At 39.9% G+C, this 22,970-nt stretch overlaps 1 protein-coding gene across 1 annotated transcript; it reads left to right on the forward strand.

Annotated features, from left to right (window-relative positions):
- Positions 1-1,312: 1,312 nt before the first annotated feature.
- castor1 (cytosolic arginine sensor for mTORC1 subunit 1) lies at positions 1,313-22,598 on the forward strand. The gene is made up of 9 exons (XM_069683043.1): positions 1,313-1,578; positions 7,932-8,002; positions 13,251-13,444; positions 14,031-14,166; positions 16,461-16,584; positions 16,891-17,007; positions 17,207-17,289; positions 17,835-17,929; positions 21,507-22,598. The coding sequence occupies exons 1-9, from the start codon at positions 1,466-1,468 to the stop codon at positions 21,576-21,578; spliced, it is 1,005 nt and encodes a 334-aa protein (XP_069539144.1). The 5' UTR covers positions 1,313-1,465; the 3' UTR covers positions 21,579-22,598.
- The last annotated feature ends 372 nt before the right edge of the window (positions 22,599-22,970 follow it).

A 22,970-nucleotide genomic window follows, 5' to 3' on the forward strand; every position in this document is an offset into this window, starting at 1 on the left:
AACAGAAACATTTCTGATTCAACAGTAACAAGCCAGTCATGGAAGGCAAGGATGCACCGTTTGTGTACATGTATTTTGAGAACCCTGAAACACCTGCGTTTCAAAAGGTTTAGGTCAAAAATGTAAAAGATTAGTAATTTAGTGGCACAATGAAATGCAAAATTATGTGTATTACATTACTAGAACTGGTTATATTTCCTGCTTTTTGTTTTTATCATGAATTAGGGTAATCTACCGTGTATTTGTGTTTCACAATGAAAGAATAGTCTCCACCCAGGCTTTTATGATTTCACTTTTATGACTGGATTATGAATCACGCTAAGAGAGATCACAATGAGCTTCACAGCGGTGACTGCCACATTTATAATTATAACTTTCCAGACTACCTCACACATTAATACATCTGATCATTTCTCTGATTACAGTTTAAAGAGAGATGTGCAAAAAGTGTGTCAGTAGAGGATGTGTAACCTTTGGTATGGAGTGGTCCATATTTTCAAAATAAAAGTTGGCTATCACACCGCAGTTTGGTCATTGTAGTTCTCAGAAGCAGTGTTAAAAATACAAAGAATGTTTGTCTCACAAGCTTCCATAAAATTAAAATTTTGAATTATAAAGATAATTAAGGCTAAACTAAGGTAACTGAGCTTAAATGAGCCGTTTTGATGGGAGAATGTGTTTTAATAAATGTAATCTAAAATATTACTTTCACATTAAAGGAATAGTTTAAAAAAAATTGGTAATTTGTTTATTTCCTTTCTTAGGTAGACAAAAAAAGCTCCATACAACTCTCTCATATCTATCCAGTAAATGTAATCAACAATCTGCCACTGGTAAGGGGGAACCAGTAAGCTTTACTCTGTCCAAAGGTAATAAAAACTCCCCGGTAACATTCCTAAGATCACTTATTGACATGTAATATTTCATGAGTTCAAAACTTACAAAAACCAAAGTGTAAAAATTACACCAGCCTTGTTCATCTAGAGAAAAAAAATCTGTTAAAACTAGGCTCTAGCTCAAACATGAAGAACAGCTTCTGATAAAGGCCGGAAGTCCGCACAAGTGTGAATTTTGGCTTCATTTTACTTCCTGTGTTTCAATTTAAAGCCCATAAATCACTTAGCCAGTAGTTTTCGCTCACACATTCACACATGAACACTCTCAGCATGCTCGGGACATTTAACATCATAAACCTGTAGCTTTAAGAGGAGGGGGCGTGTCGGCTTTGGGGCTGTCCCTATTATTTGAATATACAGTAGTTCAGCAGGGCTGGAGTCGGATTGCGTCGGATGTTTTTCGGCTTGTGAGTCAAGCACAGCGGGAAGTGGTGGTTGTCTTCGTCGGTAATGCTCATCATCCAGGCCTATATTTAAAATTTGAATGATATCCCTCAGCTAGAGAGGCGTCTTCACCGCCGCATGCACACAGAGAGGAGACTGCACAGCTACAGCTCGCGACCGACAATATGGACTTGCACATATTGGACCACAGGCTACGAGTCATCAGCATATCCAAGAATGGGCTGGTGAATTTCACACACCCCCTGATTAAACTGATATTTCTCCGGAACAGGACACGGTAAGAAGACTCATTGATCAGGGTCAGACGTTTGTGTCGCTCCGGTGTGAATCACTCTTGTAATCCAGCACGGATAAATGTGATAATCTACAGCGCCTCTTCATTCACTGGGTGGCCGAGCTATTATTTGGCTGTTTTGTTTGCCTGTGCATGCCCTGCTCTGCCTCCATGAATGATAATCTGCAAGTGCATGTAGCTTATGCACGTAGCTTTTGCTAACTACAGTAGTTGATCATATATAATTAACGTTTGCAAACCTGCTCATAAGCCAACATTCTTTATGAATGATTTCTTGCAATGAGCATTGTTTCCTAAAAATCTACGTTATCTTTCTGCAAAAACCTGCAGCAGTTTAGTTGACAGTGCATTCCCATACGTTAACATGCATTTATTATATAATACTGTTAAATGCATGCATGGATGCCTTTAATGCATGCTGTATCCAATGAACATAACACCAGCATTGTTCAAACATCTTAAAAAGCATGCAGTGCCCCTCCACTATGTCTTGATGGAGCCTTGTTTCCCAAGCACAGACGTGGCCCTTGACCTCCTTTACCCAAAAACAACATCTAGTTTGCAAGTAGTCCGGATCTCTTGTAGGCATCAGTACCAGTTCTCAGTTAATCCCTGGATATCCTCTCATTGTTATGTAATTGTTTATTGCTCTGGCTGCCCCACATATGCATGGCTTCAAGAAGGGCTCAACATCTGTCTTCAAGCTGCCATTGATACAGGCCGGGCCGCGGCTGAGCTACTGTTCTCATGATCGGTTACAAAGAAGTTACGCAAATGTCAGATTTTTCTCCTCCTATTGCCTCCTCTGTTTGTGCTCTGTGACGTCTGAAGCCTAGATATCACACTCTGCTTGAGGATTTGCCTATCGAAAGCATCCTCTGGGTATCAGCAACAGAAAAGCCCTTTAATAATCGTTTTACAAAGCAACAGGGCTAATACATGCCTGCGTAGATGATGATCCTTTAAAATACTTGTCATCCATGTCATGTAAACTGACTGATTTAAATCTTGGATATTTGTCACTCAAACAGTTCACATATGTTTACGCCTAGCTGCACCCATCAGCACTCACACATCTCTGTTGAATGGTCGATACACTAGGTTTTGACATGCCCATACCAGACAAACTGTGTCATGATGACTTGCAACACCTTCCTAACTTGTACACTGAGTAAATAACTAGTCCGTATGATTAATAGACAGATGTACTGTTATTGCGTCAATGTTTCTGAGGTAGAGACCCACAGGTTTGTGATGACTAATTCTAAGTGATCAGGGATTTAAAGTCTGTATTTTATTTCAAAAATGTGATCCTACATTTTACTTTGAAAGGGCTCTGTGAAGCATTCAGTCTCTGGAAAAAAACACAAAGTAGGCTGAGCCCTGAGTGAACCATAAAAAGCATGCCGGCTGCACTTCCTTGGATTAGCAGGCCTGTCTGTTTTTCTGTGTTTTGTTGTGCATGCTTCAGAGTTATGTCATCATACTGTGGCGTGGATGTTTTGCCCCGCTTTTTCAGTTCTTTTTCTGTAGCGGAGGTTGTTTTTATTTTATTTCATTTTTTCCCTCTGGTGAAACCACAGACAATGCAGAATGGGGAGTGGTGGAGAAGCCTGAGTTCATGGCAACTCAAAACAATCGCAGAGCAAAAACAAACCTGATTGCCTCGCTTAATTTTACCCCTCTCCCTCTCTCAGGCCCCTGCTATTCATTAGAGAGCAACTTCCCGAGAATGTGCTCAAAGCGATTTGAAAGCAGTCCTGAGCTGAATTTTAAAAAGTTTTTTTTACTTTCAGTGTCCCGGCTTATTATAAATGAAAGAGGGAAGGTTTTCCTCCAACAAACACAACTAAGGCATTATGACACCTGTGGTGCAGAGGATGGAAGTGTTCAGAGACAAACACATCTCCACAATGGATGAAAACATTAACCCTAAGTTTGCAAGCACTTTTGTCTTGTTTGCTCTGAGTTGGTGTATGGAATCTATGGGTGTGGTAATAATCAAAGCCCAGTATCATCCCAACATATCTGTGTTACTGTACTGTGTGTGGATGCAGCCCTGCAGGCTCCACACAGTCCTCCTTTCTTCTCTTCTGCAGGCTCACTAACGAGAGAATGGCTTGGAACAATACCTCAGCTGAGCCAGAAGCCCAGTGGGGAGTTTTCCATTTGTCTGCCTCAGTGATCTGTCAAGGTTGGGGCTCTCGCTACCCTTGTTTACACAAGGCTGCCCTCCACCCCCTCTAATAACAAGCAAGGATTTCTGGAGAAAAAAAAACTCCCCCATTGTTCTCCAAAAAGAGGGGCCTGTGAGAACACTACAGATAAGTTTTTAGGAAGCTGGACAGTTAGTGGACAGCTTGGTCGAATCGTCCACGGACTGAGATAGCTCAAGGCTAACACCTCACACTTTAACAACGTTGGTTCTCTTCACTCTTATCATGTTTCCCCAGCTGGAGCATCAGTTGAAGACATCCCACTGCCACTCCCAACCTTCTCCACCGTAACCTTCATTGCTTTGTGAAGCTGGATCAAAGTCTAGTGTGTGCTTGGTTTTCATCTTCCCCATCCGCCCTCTCCCCCGCTACCTGTTGCTTCCTCGTCTCTTTTGGTTATTTTCCATCTCGTCCTCATGTTCCTTCATGCCTCAGTTGAAGGAGCTTGTTTTTCGAACTCATTACCATCATTGATCACACACAGGCTATGTGGGCATTGTTACAGAGTGCTGTACTAACATGTTTGATTTGTCGATTCATCTTTGAGTCATTGAGACGCAAGTTCCCACAGCCCAAAGTGGCCAACAGACCATGACCAAAAGAAATGTTTAGATCATATTAAGAATAGCAGCAAATGTTCACATTAGGGAAGCTGAAACTTGTGAATGCTCAACAATTGGAATTAGGTTAATCAACATTCTGATCATCACTTGTCTGTTGTATTTTTCTTAATGGTTACAGACTTTTTTGGAGACAAAGGGGGAGCAAGATCTCTTTCTTTGTTTGATGTCTTTGTTTCATCTGTTGGGGAAGTTGCTGTGAGGAAACCTCTGGACTTAAGCTAAGGATGCCTTTTAAGTTTCAGAGATGTTTTTATCCCCCAAAGGTTCAGGAAAAGCTGCCATTTGCTTCTTCAGATGGTTGAATTGCTTTTGAACCCCCTTCCTCCCCTTCTTCATGGAGGCTGTGTCGGGAGAATTTCTGCAACTTTTCTAAACCAAACATCCGGCATTCACACAAACCTCACGCAGGTCTTTGGAGGAAGGAACCAGAACTTTGAACTTCACTCTACGTCTTTTTTCCATTCTTGGTACAACTATTTCTGTCACTTTCAACGTGAACAGTCAAGTTATCACCATATTTAAATGACATCGGGTCACCTCCTTCTCTGTCAAGGCCAGCTTTTCTTTCAGCACTCTGAGGGGCTATTCACAACAACTCCATACATTTGATTTCCAACAGGGTTGGACATGTAAGCTTTGTTCAAGCATAACACTACCCTTACATATTGTGCTTCCTTTGGGCTGTCTTTGTTCTCCACTTGTTTGTTTTTTCCTTATGTTTTGATGTAGAAACAAAGGTAATGGAAGTGTAAGGGCAGAAAGCTTTGTTGTTGGAGGTCCACAGGCCTACTGATTGTAGATCAACATAAACATGTCAAACAGTGAGGGTGATGATCGGATTGCGCTGATTTTACATCTTTGGCTAATTATTTTGTTCTATGGCGCTGAGGTGAGGGATCATATGAGTCAGTACTATCTGTACTTCACAAACAGGAAACCAAACAAGCATGGTCGTACCACAGCTGGAGTTCCGTCAGGTTGCTTGTCAACGCACAACCAATGCTTTGCTGATGTTTAGCTGCTTCACTGTCTTCTCCACATGCTATAAAGCTCCACACGTGATCATTCTCACTTTCAGCATAGATGCTTGGTCATAAACTACCTGCAGGAAACTGCAAGCTGGAAAAGGTGAAGGGTCAACAGGAAATGAGTGGGGTATTATAACACAATGGGCCAGCTGAGTTTGCCAGCACAGCTGATAGTTAGTGTTACAGAGTTCTGTGTCTGTCTCTCTCTTTGTCTCTCTGTGGGGTGATTGTCTCATCTCATGGTAGGGATTACTTTTTGCTGAGTCAGGAGTTTGGCAGTCTCACTCAGGCCTCTACTGTAAGAGCCTCAGCTGACTGATAAGCAGAGGAAGAGGACGGTGTATCTCCAGGGGGGACGTTTTAAGAAAACAGGAATATGTGGTGCTTCCTTTTTTAAGGGATTGAGAGAAAACAAAGAGAGGTCATCCAAGTGGAAATGGCTCAATTGCTCTTCTCCCTGTGAAATTAAAAGCCTATGTATCTCAATAACAAGGCTTCCAAAGAGCACAGGCTTACTCTAGCCTGCTTTGAGCCACAGTGCAGATGATGTCTTATATTTTCTATGTCCTTGCATCACCTTTTGTGGATATCCCTTCTCAATACTTGCTCTCTAATGTCACCTTTTTAGAATATGCCTTAATATGTAAGTTAACAGCGTAGCCAAGGAATTCAAATACAGGAAGAGAGTGATGCAAAGTTTGTGGAAAGTTTTCCCCAAAAAATAAGTAGAAAAAGTCAATAATGTTGGAGATGATACGTGGTAATTAGAGAGCCTTGAAGGTACTGTTTGGTTGATTTTGGAAAGACCCAGGGTTGCTGCTTCCTCCTCCCTCCTGCCCATATGCTAAGCTAAGCTAATTGTCTCCTTGCTCCGCCTTTCTACTCAACTATACGTGAGAGTGGTATCATTAGTTCCATATACAGTTCTCCAAAGAAAGTGTGCTTTTTTACTTCGGCTTGCTGTTAGGAACACGCACAGTAGAATCTTTACCCAAACCAGTAATTAAATGTTTCTTACCATAATTGTACCTTGAAGTCACAGTTTAGTTTTCTCCTTATATTTTTATGTGCACTGGGTTATTCTCTCTCTCTTTTATACTCATCTTTCAGAGAGCATCTTATGTCTGTTCAAGTCCTGGAAGCCCGCCAGCCACTTAACATTGTCTGTGATGAAAATAAACAGTACTTGTTCTACGATAACTCCGGGCCCCTGAAGTAACACTTTCAACGACAATTCGGGAAACTTGACACTGGTAGAAAATCTTACCAACAATGTTAAAAAAGTCACCACTGCCTAAAACTGAAACCCTCAGGAGTTGAGAGTTTATTGAAAGCTATAAGTGAAAGCCTGAAGTCTGGACTGGCCAGTGAAGATTGAGCACAGGTTTGCCTTGTCAAAGTGAACAAGCTGCTACAGGGGAAGTCCAACTCCTGGGTTACACAGTAATCGGTTCATTCTGCCTGCAGCTCACCCAGTGATTCACTTCTATCCCTGTCTCCTTGTTTTTGCTCTTACACTTGCCAAAGATATTTTTTGGGACGTGGAACAAGGGGAGCTTCTCCTGTCCAGGAGCTCAATTTGAAGTATAATCATCTCCAAAGCTGATGTAATCCAGTGTGTTTCACTGCCCAGTTCTTTCCTCCAACTGTATCAAATCCCATGGGCCAATCCTTTTTTATTTTCAGTTCCTTTTTTTTAACGAAGACGGTATAAAATAGAACTTAAAACTGTGGCCAGACCAAGCAACGGCCTTTGAAAGCAAATGTTCTGGCTCTACGCCTGATGAAGACGCACTGTAAATTGTAATCAAGGAAATTAAAGGTTCGCCTTGTGGAGAGCATTTCTGAGCCCAGAGACTTCAGCTTCATACCATGTAGTCTTTTTCTTGGTAAATTTTTAACCCCAATGGGCTGTATCAGTTGGCAAACCAGTACAGTCCTTTCAAATATTTAACCATAGTGGCTCTTTTTTTAGATCAAGGTACGAGACTGTAACTTTGAAGGATTGTGCGGAGATGGGGGACTTAAAGCCTGCAAATGTAGTCGTGAGTGGTACTGGTCCAGATACATTTAAGCAAGTTATTATCTAGGCTATATTTTCACTAGCTGATGAGTCTTTCCCTGATTGTAGCAGTGGCTAACTGAAGCATTGCCCCAGTTTGGTGCGTTTCCCACCATTTGCTGCAGACAAAGGAGCGATGCTGGCATAATACTGAGCTTGTGCTTGTGCTAATTGAGTGACAGCCAGTCCTGAAACCAGAGCAAATTTCAGAGGAATCCTTTTACATGATTCCTGGTAGCTGTTATTATGGAAATCTGAATCTCCTTTTGTTGTTTGCAGATGAATAACACTGTTCTTCCTCTCTCTTTCTCCTTCCTCTCTCCTCTTTATCTCCTTCCTTTTGTGTTTTTTTTTTCACATTTCTAACCATATGCTCTCTCCATCTGTACTTCCTGTCCTCTTTCAGATGCAAGTTTTTCAGCCTCACGGAGACACCAGAGAACTACACGGTCGTCCTTGACAAGGAGGGATTCAAAGGTGAAACACTTTGTACACACATCTTTCATCACTTTTACAAGATATGGGTTTGTCCTCCCATACTCTGATCAATCTTGTCCCTGTTGTGCTCTACACTATAGTGATACCATAAATAAACTACTGTATAAACTAATATTTATTGTGTAGCGTTTTCACCTTTGGAGCAACAGTAAATGATGTAAGACATGCCCTAAATAACGTCAACCAAACAACAATTTAGGGAAGCTACTGGAAATTTCCAATTTGGAAACTTGAGGGGAACTTCCACTTTTACTCTAGAAAGTTTTACTAGGCATGTACCATTCAACCTGTGTAAACAGTCGTACGATTCCTAAGGTGTGTCTGGAGGACCTTAGTCAAGTTTACAAATTATTCTAATGGTGTTACAAGAGTTATCTCTGTGGGCGTAACAAACTTGGAATGTGAAGTTTGGCAGTGATGCATGCACAAGACAGAAAAGATCTAGAAATTTGCTATGAACATGCATTTTGTGAAATCGTAGGATCAGGCCATTTTGGAGCTTGGAGAAATGACTGGCACTCTGGCACTCTGAAAACAAAGAGAAAGCAGAGTGTTTGATATTTCTTAATCTTTTTGGAGCCACTTCACCATTATCTAGTACCACCACTAGTGTTTACTATATATATTTATGATGATTAGCTCTGAGGGCCTTCTCCAGCACCTGGCAACACTTCTAAAAGTCGACAACTAACTGTATGAACCAATCACTTACATTAAAACACAGTTTGCTAGTTATTCATATTTAGAGTTGAATTTGGCCACAGCATTGGCTTTTGTTGTTTTACCAGTTTAATGTCCCTTCCTTCCTTGTTCCCTGTACGGCCCTCACAAGGTTGAATGGGCGTATAAATGAGCTTATGATCCATAAAATTAAGCTGCGGAAAACTATAGTAGACAAGTAAGTCTCACCAACTTAAATGAGGTGGTTTGTGTTTTTTAATTATAGGCTGTTGATGTTCCCAAAGTTCTGGTGTAGGCTACTTTAAAACTTTAGAGTGCGGAAAAGCGAAATGTTCTTTTAAACTGACCTTAGCATTGTTAGACAAAGTTCCTCTCTTTTATCTTTGGGTATAAACATCACAGCCAGAGCAGGTTGGATGACATTATTATCAGAGTGCAGTTCAGCTCTTGCTTCTATGCTGTGGCTTCAACAAACAGAGGTCAAGTGCAGTTTGAGAAAAACAGTTTTCCCCGTTTTCTATAAAGTTCAGACTGCACTTTGGTCAAAAACCCTAATAAATATTTTGTCAGGTCTTGTGTGCATTTTGACAGAATAAGTGTGATATAATTTCCTCAAAGCAAAAAGCGTAACACCAACACAACCACAACTTTCTTGCATTTGCAGGAGATTAGTTTGATTAGTTATCAAGTAATTTTCTTTTTAATTAATTTTTATTATATCAATAATTGACCTGTAGAAGAGACCCTCATTTCAGACTACACTATAGGGCCAGAGTGAACAGTAAAACTTTCCACAACATGCACCCATGAACTCCTCATCCAGCCACTTATATCAGGTCCTTTTACTCTGATGTAGTTGTTAAAGGCATATATCGCCTCTGGGTGCTCTGTTTCTCTCCCTGTCTCCTTTGCTCTCCTTCTAACTGAGTGCCTATTTTAAGAGGTGAAAGCTGGTGTAGCGAAGCCACAAGGGGCCGTCTGTGACAAATTATGCCATCCAGAACAGTCACTCTTTAAAGGGGAGTAAAGAAGAAGAAAAAGGGTATTTGCTGCAAGAGGTAGAAATCATTTTTTAGTGGATGTTCTGAGCTGAATGTCGATGAAACCACAGTTTTCTCCCCTACTCTGCATGCTCCCTCTGTTGCACAAGTTATTGAAGTGTCTCACAAAAGGTCTGGCTGCACATCTCCCCAAGTCATCACCCCCGTATCTCTTTCTTTCAGCTTCTTGTTTACTTCCTGGATACGCATCTGTTTCCCAGGTAGCTGCCAGCTTCCACTCGTGTCATGTTTTGGGACAAAGAGTGACATATCCTTCTTCTCCCCTTTTGGCTTGGAGACTCAGGTTGTTCCAGCGACATCTGAGGGACCACTCTGTTTGAACTTTGACCCTTCCTCACCACCTAGTTGGTCGTTCAAGTCTGAGCACATAAATGCATTTGTATCAGGTCGCACTCTGCACCCAAATATATTGTGGTGGTGTAGGTGCCATGATTTACTTGTCACGGTGCGGTATAAATAGCAAGGGTGTTTTAGGTCTCCATGGTGAAGAGACAGGAGGTGGGGGAGAGGAAGTAGCTGTATGTTCGTACTCGGCAGCCAACAAGAGGAAGTTACTTAAAGCTGCCTCACAGTTTACACCTAACAGTCCCCTTTAGACTGTAAGTCTGTCACTTCATGGTGGTTTGTTTTATCTGTGCACTTTGGCTGTGTTTGTGCTGTTGTGCTTTTTACCTAGGAAATATGAACTCGTAATTTTAAAGTATCATTTTGTTTTATCATAGACACATTAGCATCAGGAACTCTACAGAGCTCATGTTGAGCTGTTAAGCTTTGAATAAATATAATAAATGTACATACATCTCTGGAATATTTAATAAGAGACCGCTCCTAATGTTCCTTAAATCAGCATCTCTCTCTACATGTCATGGCAAGCCTAATCTCTATTTAAAGATTCTACATTGTAGAATGAGTGTTCTGGTTTCCGTTTGTACTACGTCCGAGCAATATTGACCAATCACGTATCAGCAGGCTGCGGCGTATGCAGTAAAAACAGGCGGAACGTAATCTGCCTTAATGACATCCTGACTCCCATCAGCGTGATCTGACGACGATTTAGCTTCTTATTCATCTCTATAAACAGACATCTGCAGCAAGTTCAATCTGTTCTAGATCTAAAATTTAACTTGAGATGAATTCCCTTGACGCTGATTCACGAAAGCTGTTCAGCGTTCAGATTTCCCGACTTCCTCGAATGCATCAAATCGATCCGACCTCCGTTCAACAAACGAGCATTTTAAAAGTTTACTTCTCCTCTTGAGGACAGACCTGACAAAGCTTGAATTTTTAGTTCTTAGAAATCTGCATCATGATGTTGAAATTTCGGCAAAGGTAAGACCTGTTAATAACGAGTAAATCACAAGAAAATGGTTTATCTTTCTGCAACAATGCAGCACGTGGAAAAGGAAGTCATTTATCGCTCACCGCACGACCAATGACTGTATATATAGATGGACAACGCGTCTCCATCTGCTCCCATTATATGTAATTGATGCCAAAATAGCCCCTGCGATAGGCGCTTCCATCTTGCGATGGTGATGTCATAAGGAGCCAGAGTCTGCGCAGTAGAGATCGGCGAGTGAAGCGGCCATAGCCACTTCCGCTAACCAAAACACACACTTAACTTACTGAAAAAACAGCAAGGATCCCGCACACCGGCGTGTTTAACAGCAGAACAGCTTCTCTGTGTTGGTCTGAGGTTAACGTTCACAGCTTTGGAAACTTAAATGACTGTAGTGATTGTTTTAGTTACGTTTCTACTCGCGGATCATCCTCCGCTCTGCTCACCTGGAACTGATTGGCTGCAGGAGCCTAATTTGTCAACAGAGCTGTCAATCATCATTTTGACAGCATCAGATAACTAATTAAAAATAAACTTGTCAGAAAAATGAACACTTGGACGTAAATCAGCATGATAAGAACTAACTATAATGATTTGTTTGAGAAAATTTTATCGGGCGTGTATTTTGATTTTATAGTTTGACTCATGTCCCACCTGTTAACATGGAGGAGGCGGGCTTTATGACCTATACTGCAGCCAGTCAGCAGGGGGCGCCCGAAATGTTTTGGCTTTTAGGGAGCTGTCATGTCGTCCATCTTTTTATACAGTCTATGCGCACGACACGTTCACCGGTGTCCCCAGAGGCTATATCGTCTCAGACTATAGCCGATGGGACCCGAGATTGTGGCCAGCCCAATCCAGAATCAGATCCGAACCCCATTGAAAACCTCCTGAATGTGATCAAGAGGACGATGAATGGTCACAAGCAATCAAACAAAGCTGAGCTGCTTGAATTTTTACACCAAGAGTGGCCTAACGACAGGACAGACTGGTGGAGAGCATGCCCAGATGCATGAAAGCTGTAATTAAAAACCAGGTTATTCACCAGATATTAATTTGTGAACATTTAAAACATTAGTATCCTGTTGTTTAAACATGAACTTGTTTTCTTAACATTATTCGAGCTGTGAACATCTTTTGGTTATCTTAACCAGTCGTCATTTGCTGCAAATAACACCTGAATGAGATTTGATTTGGAAGTAGAGAGAAATGTTGTTTGCAAAAGTTCATTCAAAGCTGATACTAGTAGTTTTTGCATCAGCAGATACAAAAACCCTTTTCATTAGTTTTGTAAAGGATCCTGCTATCCTTTTGTGTTTACCAGATTCAATGTGCTCATCATACTACATCAGTCACACAATTTTTTAATTCTTGCACCTGCAGAATGAGCTTCTCCTCCTGGGAAATCTTCTGTTTTCTTATTAGTGCGGCAGTTTGCACCATTGCTTAACTCAAGTGGGTTGGTTTTGAAAGTGTATTAAAAACAGCTTTTGGGAACTTCAGGAAGAAATTAGTCCAAGCAGTAAGAACCAGTTTGGTGCAGATATCTACGTCAAGTTTCGGAGGTTATTTAGGTTAACAGGTTAGTGAATTCATACTCAAGAGGTCGATGACGCACAGTCCGATAGCATAAGTCATCAGACCTTCCCTGCCTGTTACGTGCCCTTATATTTAAATGTCCATGTCTTCAGTTTATAATTCAATGGTTTTGTCAAATATTTGACCCTTAAGCCCAACACACTTTAAGCTCTAAAAAGACGCATTAAGAGCAAAAGAAGATACTATGCAGCTATTTTCTTAGATTGAATAGTACTCTCTCTCAGACACACAAGGAAACTCAGTTCTGTGTAAAAGAGGGGTGGTGTGGCCCTTTTTAAAAGCAGCATTAACTGCATCTTAATGATTACATTTTGCTGTGAGGTTAGGACCTGTTGAACATTGAAATATAATTATAGAAATGCTGTTATAGGAGAAAACTAGACACAAGTTTTTAATCAGATTTTTTATTAAGACATCTTGTGTCTGCAAATAAACAAATAACCTCTAACTGTGCATGTTCACTAAAGTACTTAAGTATCAAGTCACGAGTGTTGTATGCATCCCCACTGATTCACAGACCAACTTTTCTCCCCCTGACCCCTCTCAGAGCTCCAGCCCTCAGAGCATCTTAAGGTAGAGAGCTCCATCTGGCTGCCTCTTAATGTGGTCTCCAATGGCAATGCCTCCAGCAGCTCGCAGGCTGTCGGAGTCACCAAGATCGCCAAGTCGGTCATCGCCCCTCTGGCCCAGCAGCACGTCTCTGTCTTCATGCTCTCCACCTATCAGACCGACTTCATCCTGGTGAGTCTCCTTCCTCTACCCTATTTACTTCCATTTCTGTCCCCTCCAGTCTAATCAGCACTCACTAGTATCTTGTTAAAATGAATGAAAGAGGCACTCTAAGATGTTCCCTGTTGTATAATTTAGCAACGTCTGGGGCAATTTTTCAAACTCTCTAAATGTATAAAAACTCCAGAAATCTCATCTCCCTGTGAAGCATTTTACCTGCTGAGCTCTGCCAGACAAAAGAAGCCACGGTGTCTGCGTTTTGTCCACTCAACAAATTCAGCAGTTGAGGAATTAATTCCCGACAGAGCTGAGAGCACTGAAAAGTTAGTTGATGAATTACATGTGAAAGTGTTAAGTGGGCAAAAATAGATAACACCTAGACAGACGTTTGTGTCAGCAAGTATGTTAATGGTCCACATGCTCAAGAATTCCCATAGAGTGAGCCTCTGCTGTGTCCTGAAACAACATGGTCTATACTGACCTTGTTAGGGAAATGAACTTTATGTAGACAATAAACATAGACATATTGTTATGGAGTTAACACGTTTCACAGTGTGTTTTACCATCAATATTTATGTTCCACATGTACGTTATGTAGGTGAAAGAGAAAGACCTGTCCGTAGTCATCAGCACCCTGGAGGAGGAGTTCAATATCTACAAGGAGGAGGGAGGAGAGTCTGTCCCTATGCACTGTCAGGATGTTTCCAACGGCCTCCAGAAGAACGGCAAAGAAGGTAGAGGTCACGCTCTGGTTAAGTATGAATTATTTCACCTGCTAAGTACGGCTGAAGTTAAGATCCTCTAGCACCACCTTCAGGTTCTTTGCACAAAGTGGAGAGGCCCACTCATCACATAGGAAGTGATCTCAAAACAAACACAAAATCACAAATCAGACGAGTCACTAAACAATGCCTCATTGGTTTGGCTTTGTGGTTGAAGGCGTAACTGAAGTAGAAATATTTAAGATTCATAATTCTTGCATAGAAGAAAGATTATTTAAATTGAAATTGTCTGCCCTTTATAGACAAGTGTTTGAGAAACTTCTTACACAAGCAGCATATTATACACTGGAAATATTCCAACCTGTTTAAGGTGTTGGTGTCATGTTTGAGAAATAGTGTGAGTCATTTTTCTGTAAAAGTCGCGCTCGCACTCCTACTCATACTGGTATGGTCAGAATAACAATTCTGTAACAGTACTGATCTTAAATATGAATTTAGGGCTGTCACATTAAGAAATACGTCACACTGGGGGCTTAGTTGGTAGAGCAGGCGCTCCATATACAGATGTTACAGTCCAGCGCAGCGGCAGCAGGTTCAACTCTCGCCCTCGGCCCTTTGCTGCATGTCATTCCCCACTCTCTTCTCCCAATATTTCCTGTCTATCTTCAGCTGTCCTGTCAATAAAGGTTGAAAATATCCCCAAAAAATAATCTTTAAAAAACGCTCTAAGTCTATTGTATAAGCCTGAATATGCTGTATATACAATTTATAATATAGAATGTGCCTACACCTGACCAGCCTGCCTTTGTCCAACTCAGATATTCTTTAAAAAAGTGACAGTTATGTCTCTTTTTTTCATACGAATGCCACATAAGAAAAAATAAACAATATCTACTCCAATGTAATGGATTAATACATAAACAAGTGCCATGTGATGGGATGTAACTTTCCAGAAAGTCAAGTAAAAGGCAGATTTTTATAGAAACCCTGTGTCATCACAAAGACTAAGGAGAATTATGTATTTACATGAAGGGGAAGCTGCTGTTAAAGGACACCTGTTGTTACCAACAAAGCCACATTGGACTTAAACAAACAATACAGTATGACATGATATAATGGAACAATGCACACCGACTGGTTCCGCCCTAAGTTTCAAACATAAAGGAACATTTGAATTGTGTTGATGAATGTGTGCTTTACAGGAAGTTATTTTTAACTTACCCATGAAGTACGGGACATGCTGTACCATGAGGGCAGAACATGCTGTAAAATGCATCCACCCTTTCACTGTCTTTCATATCTTTGCATCTTTATTATCCACTTTATGTCAGCATCTCACAGAACATGTTTTTTAACTCAACACATGTCAGACTACTTATGAAACTTTTAAGACACCAGCTATGCTATGCTTGGATGCAAGTTCTACTGACTGACCGTGGTGACTTTTTATCTTCTCCTTCAGTCTTGCAGACGTAAGTAAAGTTGAGTAAAATTTGCAGGTATTAAAGAGACTCATCTCACTCTATAGGGTAAAACACTTTGAACAGAACCTCCATCATAGGACCATGACTGTAATTTAAACATGGCTGTCAATTCTCAAACAGCTGGAAGGTATTGTCTGTAGTTTGTCAGCAGTTTGAGCTGCAGCAGGAGGCATCACATGCTGTCTAAGTCAAATCTGACCACAGAGACATGACGCACATGTTTTTTATTGAGTGCAGTGTGACTTACTGAGGATTTCATTATCCCATTCAAAGCTTGGCCTCCATCCATGAGAACATTACAAACAGGAACTGCTATTAGCTAATTCAGGCAACTTTCAGTGGTGCAAATACGCCTAAATGCTGAGAAAATAAGGACTTTGACTGACTTTGAAACATCTGATCTAGAAGAAGAACTCATATTTTAAGCTATATTTAGGCTTATTTCAACAACAAATATTCTATGCTTAATCTTCTTAAAACTACGAATATGTAAAACTGTAATGGGTTAAAATGCCTGAGCATCCACTGAAATTTATGAAGTGTAAAGAAACCTGAAAGTGCGACAACCCATCTCTCTTTACGATGAGTTAGAACATAAGATGTTTAAGACCAACATAATATATGGGAATCTTTATGGCACTAAAAAGTACGTACTTTGAAGTGAAAATAAATGTCGAGAATTGTCTCAAAAGGTTTTTTATTCAGTACAAAAATGGGGTTTAGTGTTAAAGAATATTTATTGTACCTCTTGTGTTTATTCTGTCACAAAAACACTGCTGTATAAGCTGTTATAGCAAACAAACTCTGTTGTTGATCTTACAGCCATCCAGCCTACGCTTCACCCGGTGCTAATCCCCCAGAACCAGTTCTGTGTCATGTCTCTGGACCCGGACACATTGCCGTCCATCGCCACCACACTCATTGACGTGCTCTTTTATTCCAGCAGGTGAGATGCTGTTAACTCACACTGCTGCAGTACCTCGTGGGAACACAAGGGGGCAGCACATGATGCAAACAATATTTCTCTCACCACTGACTCATGAAGACGGCAAAATGTTTAATTAAGAGTGAGAGTAAGAGTTTAATATGAGACACACTGACAGTTTGACATAACACGTTGTAAAAATAGATGATGTTTTTTTCTACCTGCCTTTTAGTCTTCCTTTCTTCTTCTAAGGTGTGCATTCAAGGATTTTTTCTTGACCCTCTTTCCCTCTCTAATGTTTCATTGAATGTGTCTCTTTCTCTCCAGTCCTAAAGAAGATCCTCAGTCGTCTCCCAGCCAGGACTTGGACTGTATCAAGTTCTTCTCCTTCTCCCTTATTGATGGCTACATCTCACTGGTGATGGACACGGAGGCTCAGAGACAGTAAGGCCTTCATACAGCAATTCACTTTAATTCACTTCTTTTTCTCTGTTTCTCTTGGGTCATTGCTTTGTGGGTGTTTCCCTGCCTGTCATTGCATGCATTTATTTGGTAGTGGGTAATTCCCTGTCCATCTCTGAATCGGTCTTATTACGTTAGTACGTGGTTGGTAGATATCAAGAGCTTGATTTTTGTGGTTTAGGTTTCCTGCTGATCTTCTCTTCACCAGCTCCTCCGGAGAATTGTGGAGGATGGTTCGTATAGGAGGACAACCGCTAGGCTTTGGTAAGACCACCCTCCTTTTTTACAAGTACCTTTTAAATGTATTAATTTAGTCTATATGCAGTTTAATGATTGTCAGCCATATTTAAGGTTAAAATCAAAACTGAGGATAAGAACTTCTCAATGATTCGCATTTGTAGTATCTACTGGTGGCAAGGTGCAGATACTGAATCTACAGTACCAACACAGTGCAGTTTTATTCATAATTTTTTTAGCCCTTTTGTCAAATGTGTTTTTTTCCCCTGTGATTTATTTTATTTTTATTTTGTAATAAATTCTTCATTATTCTGTAAGTTTAGATTAAAACTATGTAAGGGATCCGGTGTTTCTGTCAAATTATGTGAACTGGATGAGCAGTAGTGGCAGCTCCATCGTACTTAATGTCTGCAGTACGTCAAATGTACATCACATGCATGTTGACTCTTATGTATATAATTGAATAAGCAGAGTTTATGATATCCTGTAGTTACATTTCTTTGCCATTTAAGATCTTTAGATTTGGCTTACAGCACCTAATGATGCTAATGTCAGTGTGTTTCTTTTCCTAGATGAATGTGGGATAGTTGCCCAGATATCTCAGCCTCTTGCTGACAGCGACATTTCTGCCTATTACATAAGCACCTTCAGCTTCGACCATGCTCTGGTGAGTCCCACATGTCCATGTCATTAGTAAGGCCAATACACTTGTCATGGAAGTCCCAAATTACATTCAAGACTAAAATAACGATTACTTTCAGCTAAGATATTCAAGGATTTTAGGTTATGTATCCAAATATAGGAGATAGAGATTAAGAGCAAGCACATGTCACATCAAGCAACACTCCTGTGAGATTCAATCAGCAGCGGGTTATTCCAAATCAGTTTGTGGGAGTTTTTACTGATCCAAGCAAGAAAGAAAAAAGCCGCCATAGAAGTTTGGAAAATGAACTAAATCATTTTGTAAGTTTGAAAAATCCAATATTGCAGATATTAGAAATTAATTAGAGTTTAACTTTTTGTGTAAAAAATGTCTGATTGGAGACCAAACAAATTCAGTGAGGAAACGTTCTTATTTGAATTTGATGTTTATTGTCATGCATTAACAATTTATTGAGATTTCTTAATGCCTTATACTCATATTTTTCCACAAGAACCAATTAACTCCTCATAGATTTACGTTACTTTTTTTGTGTGTTTAAATTGACCAATTGAGTCTGTATTTATGATGCTGAAACTTCCCACAGTTGCTGTGTGGTTTCCTTTAGTATTTGTTTTTTTCCATTTACACACAGAGTGGTTGTGTTGAATACATCTGTGTTTTTCTGCCAACTTAGTCAGCAATTCCTGCCGTCTGCATTACCTTGAAAATTACCGAGAAATACCACAGTAACCAATTGTTGAGTTTGCTGTTACCCAGAATCTTATCACAAAATGTCTCTAACCGAGTTCGTCAGTAAAGCCAAATCACCCTTCTACATCAATCTGATTATTGAATTGCAGTATTTATTTTCAGTACTTTATCGGGTAGGACTGACTGACTGGCCCTGAAAGTAGGGCTGACCCAAATGCTTAGAAGCTTCGTTACCATGGTAATCAACCGCAAAAAATAGTATTTCAAATGTTTTCTCCTTTTAACCACAGACTTTAGGAGACGAGCAGATATATTTCTCATGCTCTGTACCTGGTAAAATAAGGTCATGATCTGTCCATATTTCCGCTCACAGTTACTATAAAGTATAAACTACATCTCCACATGCTGTGAATGACACGAGCAGAGACTCCAGTCTGCTGTGTAGTTCATATATTTCAGCAAAGTTTTCTATCGAAACAAACAAAATTTTATATCACGTCATCACTTCAGTCCGTCATCACCCGCTCCCTCCCTCTGTGCCCGTGCTTTCCTCCCTCTCAGGGCTACAAGTCTGCATCACATTTTATAATATGGTGTGTTTTAAAGTCTAATGAAGGAGAATGAGACTCCTTGTATATTCACAGGGCCTAAGGCTGTAATTATTTTCTATAAGAGTACCCCCGTTGTCGTCGTCGTAGTCACAGCGAAGCTTCAAATACAACTGAGTAATTGCTGCTGAAGCTTCGAAGCCCAAAAAAATGTATTCAGGACAGCCCTACAGTAAAGAATGACAGGAAATATGGGGAAAAGAGAGTTGAATGACATGCACTAAAGGGCCACGAGTTGGAGTCAAAAACATGGCCAATGCCTCAAGGACTTGGGGTGCCTAAGTGTATAACTTTTTCCCTTTCTAGTCACTTTGTTATAACCCTTAACATTTATAGGTGTGAAGTGTTCCCAAAACAAATTTGGTTAGAGTGAACCAAATAAATTAAGTGCGGTCTGACGATGAATCCAGTTATGTTTCCCCAATGGCTTTATTAATTTAGATCCTGTATCTTTCAGCTCTCCCTCTTCTTTGCATCACAATGCAAAGTATTCATAACATGTTGTAGTCTGAGATAGCACTGCCTAGTCACCAAATACTTCCCAAGGTGAACCATAAGAAGGATAAAGGTTAACACAGTCATGACGTAGAATCTTTGGGTATTCCTCAAGTATCCAATGGTTATTTTTACACTCCTTCCTTTAAGAATGTTTTGGAAGTGGCATGGCTGTAGTATGCAGGCTAGCATGTCATTGAGCTTGACGAGTGTCACCTTCATTGAAAGTCATTACGTATGGTCTTTGTCACAGAATATTATAATGACCTAAATATTGTAACGAGTGGGATTGGTGTTAACCACAAGCTGGCCTAACAATAGCAAGTTCCATTTATAAAACAGCTGTGACATCACAGCTGTTTCCGTTCGGATGTTTCTGAGAAATTGTTTGCATCCATCTGGTAAATTTATGCAGTCAAGTCTTCTCTTCAATGCTTACAGTCAGAGACAACTTCCTTCCTCCTTTCCTTCCTTACTTGAAACTTCCTTTAAATTAGTAACAATAGTTCAAATCAATTACATTTCATCTTCAAAATGTATGTGTATATATATATATATATATATATATATGTATATGTATATGTTATATTTCTGAAAATGTGGGTTTTTCAAATCCATTATTTTATTGTTGGCGCTAATAATAATGTGTTAATAATGTGTAGGATTGTGGTTTATGCTCATTTCAAAATCTACAATTTTGTAAGAAAATCAGACCACTAACATTTTTGTAAAGAGGAAGGGCGAAAAAGGATAAAGGTCATTTAGAAAGCTATTTATCAAGTAGTCGCAATATCAGTTGTGTTGAGGACATTTCCAAAGCTATGTCACTAAAACACGTGAAAGAGCATGTGGATATGGGATGATGGGAGGACACTCTCTGGCTCATATTTCAAGGTATTAGTCATGATTATTTTATCTCCAGTCTAACGGGAAATTCCAGTTAACAGTGAAATTCATGGCAACTTCTGGATGCATGTAATATCATACTATCAACACAGATTGGAAATCCATTAGCGAGAATTTGGAGGTTGAAATCAGTATTTTATTGGTTGGAGAGTTGATTTGAAGAAGAAGCCCTCAATCACAGCCCCACACTAGACAAAAAAGAAAGGCACTCCCTTTGACCAAGGAAATCGAAAATGGAGGAAACCTTGGTCGGGATTACAGAGTGAACAATCTCAGCAAAACACTGATCTTTTTCTCCTACTAACCTTTTTTTCCCTGTCTTATTTTTACAAAAAAATATTCTTGGTAAATGTAGAAACATTCATAAAGGTTTGGCCCACATTTTGCATTACATAGCATATACAGTATGTTCTATATGGAGTACCATAAAGCTCAATTCTGGGACCGCTACATTTTGGTTTTAGGCTTTTTTCACTTGTCTCACTTTGAAAAACTGTTACTATTGGTATGTGAAGTGGCCATTAAAAAGGTTGAGTTCATATCGTGCATTGAACAGAGTATATGTTCCAGATGGAGTACCACACAGCCCAATTCTGGGACCACTACTTTTTGGTCTTTACTATGCTTACAGTATAGTAAATTGCAAGTCAATGGTTTTCAACATGAACTTAATTACTTTTGTTTATTCTCCAAATATATTTTAATAGCGATCGCTAACACTTACGCGATATCAACTTCAAAATGAAGTTTTCATATTATTATTATTATTATTGTTATTGATATTATTAAGTCAATAATGTGTGTATAGCATTTTCCCTGCCTGTAAGTGGCCCCAAATAAAACAACTAATGCTGCTTTAACTTTCCTTTACTATTTTGTAGGTCCCTGAAGAGGACATAATGAGCGTGACAGACATGCTTCAGCATCAGAGGAAAGAACCAGCAACTAGTTGACTTCTGAAGTCCTGTCTCAGCTGAATGATACTGGCTCAATATTGCCACCCCTCACTCCAGCTCCAGTGGCCTGGCGTGGCAGGAAATGGAGACTAACTCTGTGCCTAGACTAGCACTGCATCGCCAGCAGTATTAATAACTACTAAGAACTTGCCATGACCACCAGAAGCGCTTCTCTATGGTGTGCACACAGTTTGTCTGTGAGGCCGCCTGTCTTACCTATCTAAGGCAGGATGCACTGAGTCCCAGGAGGCCCACAAGCTCACATATGCACATCAAAATGCACAATCTCTCCTAAAACATCGACACATCCAGACACACACACACACATACACTTGCACACTCAAATTACAAGCACAAAGTCAGAAACATAAACATGTATGATAGAGTCTCTCTCCCTGTAATACAGGACTGGAGACCTTCTCATGTGTGATCTAAAGTTGAATTGTTCATACACTTATATATATTTCACTAGTGCTATAAACACACAACTTAGTCTTCCAATATTATTTGATAATGCCATGTGTCTAAACAACAGTTTGTATTTTGTTTTAGTTTTTTTTATCAAGGGCCATTCACAAGAATTGCAATTTTTACTGTTGCGAAACTGAAAGCGTGAAGCTCGAAATGCTTCGTTGATCGTTGATGTGACAATAATTTTGAAGAAAAAGAAAACGGAGAATTTCTATTTTTTGAAAAGAGGGCTCGCTCATTTTGGTTTGAGAAGAATGTGTTGGTAGTTCTTACATAACTACTACAAATGCTGCCAAGCAGGCAAGTAGGCTTGATTAGTGTATTTTTAAGAGGTCAGCATTTCTTAACCATAGTATTGCCCAAGGTCAATAACACTATGTCTTATTTTTGTTATTTGCACAATAAACTTTAATTTAGCTAATATCACGTAGATGTTTTCCTGGTACAACTACATTTTGTACAATTTGAAGTCATATTATTCTGTAAACGAGTATTTTTTGTGCTGCTTCATTCAATAAATAGTATTGAAAATAGGATCTCTTTGTCAACTTCTTGGATTGATCCAGTTGAATTCTAAAGGCATAACGGCATAACCCAACAGCATGTAAAAAAAACATAGACACAACCTCATGACAGGCAGATTATGCCTCAAAATGCATTCATCACTTATGAGTCAAATCAACAAAGTTAGAACGAGGGTTTATTTTTGTTCTAACAGGAATGGAAGTGAGTATGGTATTAATAAAGATAAAAAATGATGACTTTCGGCGGAACTTCTTGCGATGATAGGCCTGTCTCAGTTTTCAGGGGAAGTCTTGGCGGCAACGCCTTGAAGGTGAAATCCCTATGGCTTAGGTCTGTGGTGAGGTTTAACAAGCCTAGTCTTAATGAAGAGGTAACTCCAGCCCAATTTTAGAT

This window comes from Semicossyphus pulcher, unplaced genomic scaffold (genome assembly GCF_022749685.1).
Source record: "Semicossyphus pulcher isolate SPU_LCO1_2020_fin unplaced genomic scaffold, fSemPul1.0.p SCAF_6, whole genome shotgun sequence".
NCBI lineage: Eukaryota > Metazoa > Chordata > Actinopteri > Labriformes > Labridae > Semicossyphus > Semicossyphus pulcher.